General features: G+C 41.3%; 1 protein-coding gene across 1 annotated transcript in view; it reads left to right on the top strand.

Moving 5' to 3' along the window:
• Nucleotides 1-12108, top strand: part of KNTC1 (kinetochore associated 1) — a 141721-nt gene that overhangs the window by 65650 nt on the left and 63963 nt on the right. The window contains exons 40-42 of the mRNA XM_006865485.1: nt 5831-5959; nt 6540-6656; nt 11320-11429. Coding sequence (XP_006865547.1) covers nt 5831-5959; nt 6540-6656; nt 11320-11429 — 356 coding nt within the window. The remainder of the gene's footprint in view (nt 1-5830; nt 5960-6539; nt 6657-11319; nt 11430-12108) is intronic.

Raw genomic sequence — 12108 nt, 5'->3', positions numbered from 1 at the left:
TTGGCGGAGCTCCTTCACTGCACTTCCACCCGATCTACCATCTTGTTTGTTCTCCGACCCTTAATGAACTCTTGTAGTACACCGGTTGAGCGCTCTGCTGCTAACGGAAAGGTTGGTAGTTCAGACTTACCCAGTGACTGACTATGTGGGAGAAAAACCTGGTGACCTTCTTCCATCAAGTGCCATCCAAGAAAACTATGGGCACTCACACTCTCTTATCTGAGCTCTTTTTGACGCAGTGACACACAGCAACAACAGTAGACTTTTGATTACATGGCCTTTTAGTTTTCCTTTGTCAGATGGCTTTTTTTTTTTCTTTCTACTTCTTAAATTTTCAGAGAATTTGTAAGACTAGTACAAAGAACCCCTGTACCCACTTACTGCCTTTCACCTGCAGTTGTATCATTTGCTGATATGACTGTGTCTTTCTCACACATCATTTTAAATACTATATAGTTTTTTTCTGACCCTATAGGAGATTGTGGCATATGTTTTGAATCTTGACCCCAAGTGCTTCAGTGTTTGCCTCCTAAGAATAAGAATATTCTTTTACATAACCCCAGTGTAGCATTGACTGCTAACCAAGAGGTTGACAGTTTGAACCCATCGGCTGCTACGTGGGAGAATGAGGAGGGTGCTCCCGTAAAGACTGACAGCCTGAGACACCCAGTGAGACAGGTCTCCTTTGTTCTGTAGAATTGTCATGAACAGTCAGAGTCACATCGATGGCAGAAGGCTTGTTTGTCCCAAATGTATACAGTCCACAATCTAACCTCAATTATAATGTTGACTTGCGTGATCTAGTTCTGCTATAACAAAAACACCACAAATGGGTGGTTATGAGAAACATTCATTTTCTCCTAGGAGGCTGACTTCAGGGCTCTGGATCCAAGGAATGGCTTTCTTTTTGCTTGCTCTGGTGGATGGTCCTTGTATCTATTCATCTTTGGTTTCCTGGTACCTTGAAGATACGCTTCTTCTGTCTGTGCTTACTCACTTGCCTAATCTGCTCTGGTGGTTCTGTAGGATAAGTTCTGAACTGGCAACCACAAGGTTGGCAATTGAGACACATCAGCCAATCCGTGGGAGAAAAGCTGTATACACGGTGACTAAGATTCAGTGTCGACTCAGTAACCCTGCACTGTGGGGCCAGTCTACTCAGCGGCAGTAGGTTGGGTTGGGTTCACATTAATCCTGCCCCCTTAACATAAGAAAGAAAACCATTTCCAAATTGTATTCATAACCACAGGGATTAGGATTTACAACAATATTTTTGGGGGGCCACAATTCAATCTGTAACAAATATGAAATAAGAAATTAAGAGATGTGAGATGGACTGTTAGGTTTTCAGCCTGAGTAATTAGGCTTGTAATTAGGATGTGCTGCCACTCCTGATGTGCGAGTTGGTAGAGAACCATACTTGGGGAAAATCAAGAGGGAATTCCATTTTGGATGTGCTAAGTCTTTTGTCGGCTCTCTCCGGCCATGAGTCATAAATACTGAGTTCATGATCTGTGTTGTAGATATGAGATGGAAATCATCAGTAGCTGATATTAAGGTGAAGTGTACAGAATTGTTTTTGTGGGTTAAACACTCAAATATCAGCATTTTTGTGTCATTAAGCCTAACTGATAGAAGATCCCTGAGTCTTAGCCGTCATGTAGCGGGAAAGAGCCCAACAGAGGAGACTTGGAAGAAACAGCCAATGAAATGGAATACCAGGGGCACTCTGGTGTCTTTGAAGTTTATTGCAGAGTGTTTATCAAAGGAAGCAGTCACCTAATGCCACAAATACTTCTGGTTCCAGTATGGCGAGGACAGAGAAGTGACCATTGAGTTGGGTCATGGAACTCATCCGTGACCTTTGCAAGAACAGTTTGGGCAGACTGGTGGGTGGGAGATCTATTTGAGCTGAGGCCAAGAAACACTGCAGAAGAGTCTTTTGCAGTAGTTTGCTTTGAAGGGGAGCAGAGAAATTGGCTAGTAGCAAAAGATGTTAAGAGATTTTATTGGAAAGATAAGAGATACCAATATTACACCATGAAACCAGAAAAAAGTAAACAAAACACCCAAACCCATTGCTGTCACTTCCAGCACATGGCAACCCCAAGTGTTACAAAGGAGAGCTAAGATCTTTACAAAAGCATATTGCCCGGGCTCTGTCTTACAGGTTTGAACCGACAACCTTTTGGTTAGTTGTCAGGTGCCATCAAATAACTCCGACTCAAAGTGACAATAAAAGGAAACCTTGCTCGTCCTGCGTAGTTCTCAATCTTTTCCTTTGCCCGAGTCCATTGTTGCAGTCACTCTGTCAGTCCATCTTTCCTCTTTTTCACTGACCCCCTTGCTTTACCAAGTATAATGTCCTCCAGGGACTGGTCCCTTCTGATAACCTGTCAAAAGTACATGTGACAAAATCGTGCCATCTTTGCTTCTAAGTAGCACTCTGGCTGTACTTCTTCCAAGACAGATATGTTTGTTCTTCTGGCAGTGTGTGCTGTTTCAGTATTCTAACACCATAATCCAAAGGCATCAGTTCAGATAATAGTTGAGCACAAACCATCTGCTTCACCAAGGGACCTTAATAGACTCTCAGAGAAAGGGGGAAATTACCAAGAAAAAAACTTTTCAGGAGCTGTATCCTTAAGTAGATGAGAGAGCAAGGGATTCAGTGAGCAAGTGGGAGGGTTGGTCTTGGGTGGACAAGAACAGTTGATTGTGGCAAAAGGGAAGACAGAATGTTTGGGTTCAGGTGCAGGAGGACTAGTGATGTGGCAATGGGAGGAGGAGGGCACTCTCTTCTGGTTGATTTCTCAGTGATGTAAGGAGGTGAGAAGGAGGAGGTATTGCAGATGTGAAGAAAAAGGGTAAAGTTGTAATGCTGCTGAGAAGGTAAGGATTCTGAGCCTTAGAACTTGTTAGAGTTGCTTGTGGAGCTACAGGTGCCTTGGAGTCGGGTCCAACTCATAGCGACCCTGTATAGAGTTTCTGAGGAGCGGCTGGTGAGTTTGAACTGCTGACCTTGTGGTTCAAACTGACCTTGCAATCCAGTACATTATCCTAAAGCGCCACACCAGGATGCCATTCAAATCACAGGTGCTGATATAAGAGTTTAAGATTGTACCACATTTTTGAGGCACACAGTTCAATCCATAACAGATCTGCAATGAAATTTAATAACATATAGTCTTTTAGATACTTCATTCTGGCTTTTTTTTAAAAAAGTTTTTATTGTGAGGCTTACATGGGAGAACATCAGCTTTACACTCATCCTATTCTATTTCGTTTCATTGCAATGATTACCATCCCCTCCGTGAATCATCAAATAATCAAAAGGTATACCACACAGACCCACCCCCGGCCGCCAGCACACAGCCCTTCTCCCTCCCTGAGTCCCCAGCCACTCCATCTGTCCATGTAATCCTCTCTGTCTCCATCCCTGGCGTCACTGCCTCTCTGGGTAGGGTACTGCCTTCCATTCTTCTCACTTGATGGTTCCAGGGACCTCCACTCCTAGGTTACAAAATCAATCACTCTTCTTTTGTCAAAAAACATCTACTTCTTTATTTCCTACCCTCACAGTCAGTCCTGATGGCAGTTATTCACTATTGTACCACAAAAGTCTTATCCCCATTTTCTTTCGCCAGCCTGGTCCTGACGGATTGGAAATCATTCAGTGGTGATTTTACCTGCCCCTACCCCGTCTGGAACTAGGCTCCCTCTTGAAAACTTGTAAACCAGTCACTTCTTGCCTTTATTGTTGTTGTTGCTAAGTGCCATTGAGTCGTTTCCGACCCAATATGACCCTGTGTAGGGTTTCCAAGGAGCAGCTGATGAGCTTGAACCGCCGACCTTGCAGTTCAATCGACTTTGCAGTCTGACGCGTTAACCCACAGCGCTACACCAGGACTCCTCTTGCCTTTATAGGCCTCCCCATTTTGGGTAGCCAATGTCTAAGTTGTCCATCCCTGTCAACCCTGTGTACCAAGGGGGTGGGAGTGATCCTTGCTGTAAAGATTTGTTCCCTTTTTTGAGCTACTACATCCATGAGTATGTGTAAAGCTCATCAAATTGTAGCAGGTTACTCTTTTTTCCCCTCTTTCTTCTTCTAGTCGAGTTCTGATCATCCAGCCATCAAAGCCAGGTCAAGTGGGTACTATCTGCAAGTATGAATACTATCTGCATCTCCCCTCACTCCATATCAGCTGGACGCTTCACTCTCCACTGTAGTCCTCTGTGGCCATGTCACTGCCTCTGGGCCCAGGAGTCACCGGGTCTTGCCATATTGCTGGCCATCCAGTTCTCCACCCAGGTTCACAGGGGTTTATTGAATGTGGTCAGGCTTAGCTCACAGCTTCATTGCTGTTTTTTCCCCCTCTTCCCCTTATCGATGACCAGTGTGGTCACCAGCCAGACCATATGACTGCTCATGTATTCCCCTTGAGTCTCAGTCTTGGAAGCCGGTTTGCTCTGAGTGGTCCTGACCACGTGCCTTGATGGCTCCTGGGTGAACAGCTTACTTTTTCTTGTAGTAGTCAATCAGACTGCCATTATTGTTTCGGATTTTTCCTGCCAGTCTTTCTTTCATCAAGTATCTTCTGTTCTAGCTGTTCCAGGCTGGTCTTCTCATCCTTTCCAGTGGAAATTTCCTAGCTCATTCGGTTCTGATGGGGTTCTGGATTCCACCTATGGTCTTGTGCAATGTAAAGGCTCCACAGGAAGCCTCTTTTCACTGGGCAACTTCTAGCCCCCTTTAAGGTATTCCAATCAGTTATAGGCTGAAGATGGACTAACAAGCTTTCTGTAGTGATGTTTCTGGCTATTCCTTTCTCCCCCTATCAAGTGTCTATTTTACAATGGTAGGCCAGGGAAACCAAGATTCATAAGACAGCCAAGCATCTGAACATTGTTACCCCTGTTTATCCCTTCAAACCGTGCCTCAATCCCTGTATCCCGGGGCCCTGTTGTTCCAAGGTTGTGCATACCTCATCATTTACCTCTGTCCCACTTAGCCCATGCGAACCTGCCTAACTGTTCTCCCATTCCCCTCTCCCTTCTTGTGTATTGGCCCCCCCGCCCCCCTCACACCCAAGCTATCCTGTGTCTATTCCCTACCCTGTGCTCTATCTTCCCCTCCCTCCCTCCCCTCCTCTCATCCCACACATCCTGGTGATCAGCATATATATATATAATTTTTTTCTCCCCTTTAGTGAGGGTTCTTTTTCTTACTCTTTTACAATAATGGCCCTAAGCAGTATTTCTCCTTTTGTGACTTACTAGTTTCATTCAGCATAATGTCCTGAAGGTTCATCCATGTTATGTAGTGGCTTGCTTGTTGTTCTTCAAGGTAGCATAGATATTCCATTGTGTGTATGTACCACAGTTTGTTTATCCATTCTTCAGTTGATGGGCACTTTGGCTGTCTCCATCTTTTTGTTATTGTAAATAGTGCTGCTATGAACATTAGTGTGCATATAGCTACTCGTCTTATGGCTTGTATTTCTTGTGGGTAAATACCGAGTAGAGGAATTGCTGGATCATAAGGTATTTCTATTTTCAACCTTCTGAGGAACCACCATATTGCTTTCCAGAGAGGTTGGACCATTTTGTCGCTATGGGTCGGAACCGACTCGACGGCACTTAACAACAACAACAACAACAACCAGCAATGCAGGAGTGTCCAGTCTCTCCACATCCCTGCCAGCATTGATTGTCCTCTCCATTTTTCATCTTTGCTGTTATTGTTGGTGTGAGATGGTATCGCATTGCTGTTACTTCATTCTGTTTTGACTGTGAAGAATTTGTTTCTCTAACTGCTTTACCTGTGCAGGTATTCAATTGTCGCTCGGTGGACCTGGACTTGGCATTGGGTTACTGCACTCTCTTACCCAAAAAAGAAGTATTTGAAAACCTCTGGAAGCTCGTGGACAAAGCATGGCAGAATTACGACAAAATTTTGGTATGACCGAAGGAAACACACCTTTGATTCCTAAACATAGAATGTGAATGATATGAGGGTAGAGATGAAGCTAGGTTTGCCAGTAAGGTTTTAAAGAATTAGAGGGAAGATGTTTCTGTAACTCTCATGATTTCTACCAGCGTTTCCCTGACTAGTTACATTCTGGTGAATACACATGAATGCCATAAGTTTTGCTTACCCCAAAGAATTCCTGAAGCTTTTTCTGGTTTATAACTGGAATGTGCAATCATGACACTTGATGTTTTTAGAATTTCAGGACCATGAGCTAGTTTTTTTTGCAGAACAAGTTAAAATTGTTTAGGGTATTGTTTGTTGTGAATTTTGCCTTTTGTAAGATAATTAGAACGTATCCTTTGCTTGTGATCGAAAGCTAGGTTATAGTTTTGACATATGAAAAGCTGAATTACTTCCACATTATGTAAGAAGTAATGACTGTACAAAGCAATGTGTAACAGTGCTTACTTTTATCACTATAAGGGTTTTGGTTTTTATCATTGGGTTTCATTTAAAGAACTTATTCTACTTTCTGTTGAATTTTTATTCTATTTATAATTTGTAGGCAATCGCTCTGGTAGGCTCTCAGCTGGCCATGCTCTATCAGGAAAGAGAAATGGAGCTTAAGTTTTGCGAACTCAGTACCGATGCCCAGTGGGGTGTCCGTCTCAGCAAACTTGGTGTGAGTAATCGTCATCATTCTACGAGGTTTCAACTACTCCAATAACTACCCTGTAGGAAAAGTTCAAACAAAGATCTCATTTTCTTTTACTTTTGAGAGAGAATATGTACATATATGTTGTTGTTAAGTGTTATACTGACTCATAAATTGTAACTATAAAATACACACGTGCCTCTTTCACAGAAGTAAGGATCCTTTGCCTCATTTCCCTTTTCTGTATTATTAAAGGAATAAAAAGAGACTTGACATTTTCATCTGCTTAGCTTTCTCATGTAGACACACATATATATGCTCCCATACATAACGTTAGCTTTTTCATACACTAACACACATATGTTGGCCTTCTCATACATTTGCATATAGACACATGTTAGCTTTCTCATACATATAGAGACATACATGTGTGCATACATTTGTTTTTTATTCATATTTCTTCATATGTATGAAGAAATATGTGGCATCAGGATTGGAGGAAGACTCAGTAACAACCTCGCTTGCTGAAAATGAAAAGGACTTAAAATATTTTCTGATGAAGATCAAAGGCCCCAGCCTTCTTTATGGTTTTCACTTCAATGTAAAAAAACAAAAATACTCACTATTGGACAAGTAAATAACATCCATCTAAATGGATGAAAGACTGAAATTGATAAAGATTTCATTTGGCTTGGATCAACCATCAACACTTATGGAAGTAGCAGTCAAGAAATCAAGTGGCATTTTTCATTTGACAACTCTGCAGCACAAGACCTCTTTAAAGTGTTGAAAAGCAAAGATGTCAGTTTGCAGACTAAGGTGCACTTGACCCAAGCCATGGTATTTTCAGTAACCTCATATGCATGTGAAACTGGACAGTGAACAAAGAAGACTGTAGAAGAATTCATGCATTTGAGTTTTGGTGTTGAAGGAGAATATTAATAGTACCATGGGCTGCCAAAAGAATAAACCAATCTGTGTTGGAAGTAGTATAGCCGGAGTGCTCCTTGGAAGTCAGGATGGTTAGACTTCGCATCTCATACTTCAGACAGATTATCAGGAGGGACCAGTCCCTGGAGAAGGACACTTGGTCAAGTGGAGGGTCGGTGAAAAAAGAGGAAGACCTCCAATGAGATGGATTGGCACAATGGCAGCATCAGTGTGCTCAAGTGTAGCCATGCTTGTGGTGCAGAAGTGGACAGTGTTTCATTCTATTGTGCATAAGCTTGATGTGAGTTGGCACCTAACAACAACAAAAAACTGTATATTAGCTTTTTCATATACACATTCACATAAACATACATATGCATACATACATGTTAGCTTTCTTATGGAAAATATGGCTTTGGTGATATAAACGATGTTGGAGAGACCACATGATATAATTTTGCAAGACCAATGACATGCATGTGCATACATATGGGTTACATTTCCCATATACATAAACGTATACGTGCATGCATGTATATGTTAACTTTGTCATATATGCAATACATGTACATATACATATATACCTGTGTTGCTAAGAGTTGACACTAACCGAAGGCAACCCCACGTGCAGCAGATAGAACTGTTGCCATCTCTGTGGCTGTTGGCACGCTGAGGCCACTGTGTGTTTTGAGTACTTTCCATTTTTAGGGCCTCATCTGTATTGGATCATGCTCTTTTGTGATTCGTAGGCTTTTCAATAGCAAATCTCCTCATTTTCCTAGTCTTAATTTAGACACTCCTACCTGTTTGAATAAGTTGGGCCTGTGTCATTCATCGTTTTGCTTTGTTTTGTTTATACCATGGGTGACCCTGCAAGTATGTAAAATTCTGCCGGCATACGTTTCCAGCATTATGGCAACACTCAAGTTACCATACTATGACAAACTGGCAGATGGCTTGTGAATACATAAATATACAGAGTGCTGATTAGCACTTAGATAATATTTTACACCTAGTCTTTGCCTCATATTTTTGTTTTCTGCTGCTGTTATGAGTTAAAGATAATATTGAAATATTTAGACAGATATTCCAAGCTTTGTAAATGCTTGTTATGAAAAAGTGAGTTGTTCTTATTTTCCGCTTTGCAAAAAACTCCCTCTGTTTTCTTGTGTTAGCTCTTCTTACTGTAAATATAAAAGTTGGCTTAACAGGAATGTAACAATGCAGGAAGAAGGAGAAGAGGCTACTGCTGAATGTTTAGCCATTGAAAACCTGTGACGAGCACTTGAACACCGTCAGCACCGGAATATTGAATGTTCGAAGATGATGAATAGCCCCAGAATATTGTCACATGTCTGCGGGAAGATGTGCTCCTTAGGTTGGAAGGCACTCAAAATACGAGGAAGCAAAGGCTTTCTCCTCAAAGTAGAATTGACCGTGATGTTGTGAATGGAGTAAAGCAGTCATGGCCGTCATTTGCTGGTGGGGAACAACTCAAAATGAGAAGATACAGCTGAAGATCTCCATTAATAACTTGTTGTTGTTGTTAAGTGCCGTCAAGTCAATTCCATCCCATAGCGGTCCTGTATAGGGTTTCTGAGGAGCGCCTGGTGAGCTTGAACTGCCTACCTTGCAGTTCTAACGGCTTTGCAGTCTGGCACATTATCCCACAGTGCAACACCAGGACTCCCCACTAATAATTAGAACATGGAATTGCAGAGTACGGATCTAGGACAATTGGAAGTTGACAGAAATGAAATGGATACCTAAAGATTGATAGATAGCCTAGGCATTAGTGAGCTGAAATGGACTGGTATTGGCCATTCTGAATCTGGCAAGCTTTTGGTTTGCTATGCTGGGAATGACAAATTAAAGAGGAATGGTGCCGCATTACTCATCATAAATGGCATTTCAAAATCTATGTGTAAGTATAATGCTGTCTGTAATAAGAGATATCCGTTTGTCTCCAAGGAAGACCGGAGTCCTGGTGTGGCGGTGTGGGTTAATGTGCCAGCCTGCAAAGCCGTTTGAACTTCAAGTTCGGCAGTTCAGGTTCACCAGCTGCTCCTCAGAAACCCTATACAGGGTCGCTATGGGTTGGAACTGACTTGACGGCACTTAACAACAACAAGGAAGACCAGTTAATACCACTATTATTCAGATTTATGCCCCAACCACTAAAGACAGTGATGGTGAAATTACAGAATTCTACCACCTTCTGTCTGAAATCGAACAAACATGTAACAAGACGTATTGATAAATACTGGTGATTGGTATGCAATGGTTGGAAACAAAGAGCAAGGATTAGTAGTTGGGAAACATGGCTTTGGTGGTATAAACTATGTTGGTGACCACATGCGAGAATTTTGCAAGACCAATAGCTTATCCATTGCAAATACCTTTTTTAAACAACATAAAAGGCAACTTTAAACATGGACCTCACCAGATAGAACACACAGAAATCAAATTGACTGCATCTGTGGAAAGAGACATTGGAAAAGCTCCATATTATCAACCAGAACAAGTCCAGGGGCAGACTGTGAAACAGACCACTAATGTTCATATACAAGTAGCTGAAGATAATTTTTTAAAGTCCACTAGAGCCAAAGTATGACCTTGAACATATCCCTCCTACATTTAGAGGTCATCTAAGAATAGCTTTAATGCATTAGTGCAACAAACTAATGACCGAAGACCAGAAGAGTTGTTCGATGGCATCAAGAACATTTTATAGGAATATAGCAAAAGGTCATTAAGAAGACAAGATAGAAGGAAAAGACCAGAATGGATGTTAATGAAGACTCTGAATCTTGTTCTCAAGCATAAAGATGCTAAAGCTAATGGAAGAAATGAGGCGGTAAAAGAGCTGAATAGGAAATTTCAAAGGGCAACTCAAGGAAACAAAGAAGTGTGCAAAGACCTGGAGTTAGAAAACCATAAGGCAAGAATACACTCAACATTTCTCAAGCTGAAAGAACTAAAGAAAAAATTCAAGCCTCGACTTGAAATACTGAAGCGTTCTATGAGGAAAATATTGAATGATGCGGAAAGCATTCAGCGAAGATGGAATGAATACACAGTGTCACTACCAAAAAGAAATGTCAGTGTTGAACCATTTCAAGAGGTAGTAAATGATGAAGAGCCAGTGGCACAGGAGGAAGAAGTGTAAGGGCACAGACTGGCAAAGAACAAGAATCTGGGGATTGATGGAATACATATTGAAATCATTCTCTTTTTTCCTTTTTTTAAAAAATTGTATATTTATTGGAGGTTTACAGAGCAAATAATTGGTTTTACATTCAACAAACCATACACCTTGCTTCACTGCATGGTTGCAATCTCCTCCACGTACTAACAGTTAACGGCATTTGTCTCTATTCACTTTGTTGCATTCTGCTCTGTTGCCCTCTACCTTCCTCTTTCCTCTGCTAATCTCCATCTTGTTGTATATTGCCTGCCCTGTCACCCGTGTTACCCTCTAGCCCATTATGTGTCTACCCTCTAGCCCATTAATAATTTTCCCTCCTGGCCCCATAACTATCATAGATTGCTTCCTGTATCAGCAAAACCTTTAACTTTTTACAGCATTGGAGATGCTTTGCATTAAGTAGACAAGCACAGTTCAAACCCAGGTTGTTCAGTATACAACTGTGTTTAAAAGACCATTCACAGTGGTCTGACTTTATTCTCATGTATTTCATTTTCATAGGATATTTATGGAATTTTAACTTTATTTTATTTTTGCTTTTTCTATTTTTAGATTTCTTTTCAACCAGCTTTCAGGCAACATTTTGTCACCAAGAAAGACCTCATTAAAGCTCTTGTGGAGAATATCGATATGGACACAAGCCTCATACTGGAGTATTGCAGGTAACTCTTGAAACTTTAGTGACATTTTTTATTAGAAGCTTAATAAACTAGTAATCCTTACAGCAAGAATACCATAGGAAAAAAATGATTATTACAGGTGGCCCACAGGCTTCTGATTTTGTATTTGGCTCATCTCCAAACTAACTAAATCAAAGCCCTGTTAACTCTTAAATGATACCACCTGTTTTTAAAATTGTGAATTGAATGAAGGTTTATAGACAAGCTCTTCAGTTTTACATTCAACAGATCACACACATTATTTCATCTCAGTGATTGCAGTTCCCTCCATGCAGCAACAGGTGTCCCGCTTCCTCCCTGTTGTTACCCATGACAAGTATCTTTCTCTTTCAAACTTATATAACTGACTCAGTGGTACCCAGTCACCACAATGAATATATATACATATATATGTGTATGTTGTTAAGTGCCATCAAGTAGGTTCTGACTCATAGTGACCCCGTATAGAGTTTCTAAGGTTTGAGCTGCTGAGCTTTGTGATTCAAAGTCCAGTATAGATTCTACAGTATCACACCAGGACTATTGCTGTAGGATAAAGCACTAGACCACAAGGTCGGTTTGAACCACAAGGTCAGCAGCTCAAACACAGCAGCTGTTCCTTGGAACAGTGACTTGACAACACTTAACAACAATTCTGTCTCTCTGTCTCTGTCTCTCTCTC

The sequence above is a fragment of the Chrysochloris asiatica genome, unplaced genomic scaffold, assembly GCF_000296735.1.
Source record: "Chrysochloris asiatica unplaced genomic scaffold, ChrAsi1.0 scaffold00078, whole genome shotgun sequence".
NCBI classification, from domain to species: Eukaryota; Metazoa; Chordata; class Mammalia; order Afrosoricida; family Chrysochloridae; genus Chrysochloris; species Chrysochloris asiatica.
The sequence above is the reverse complement of the archived record's forward strand: the minus strand, read 5'-3'. Positions and strand labels throughout refer to the sequence as shown.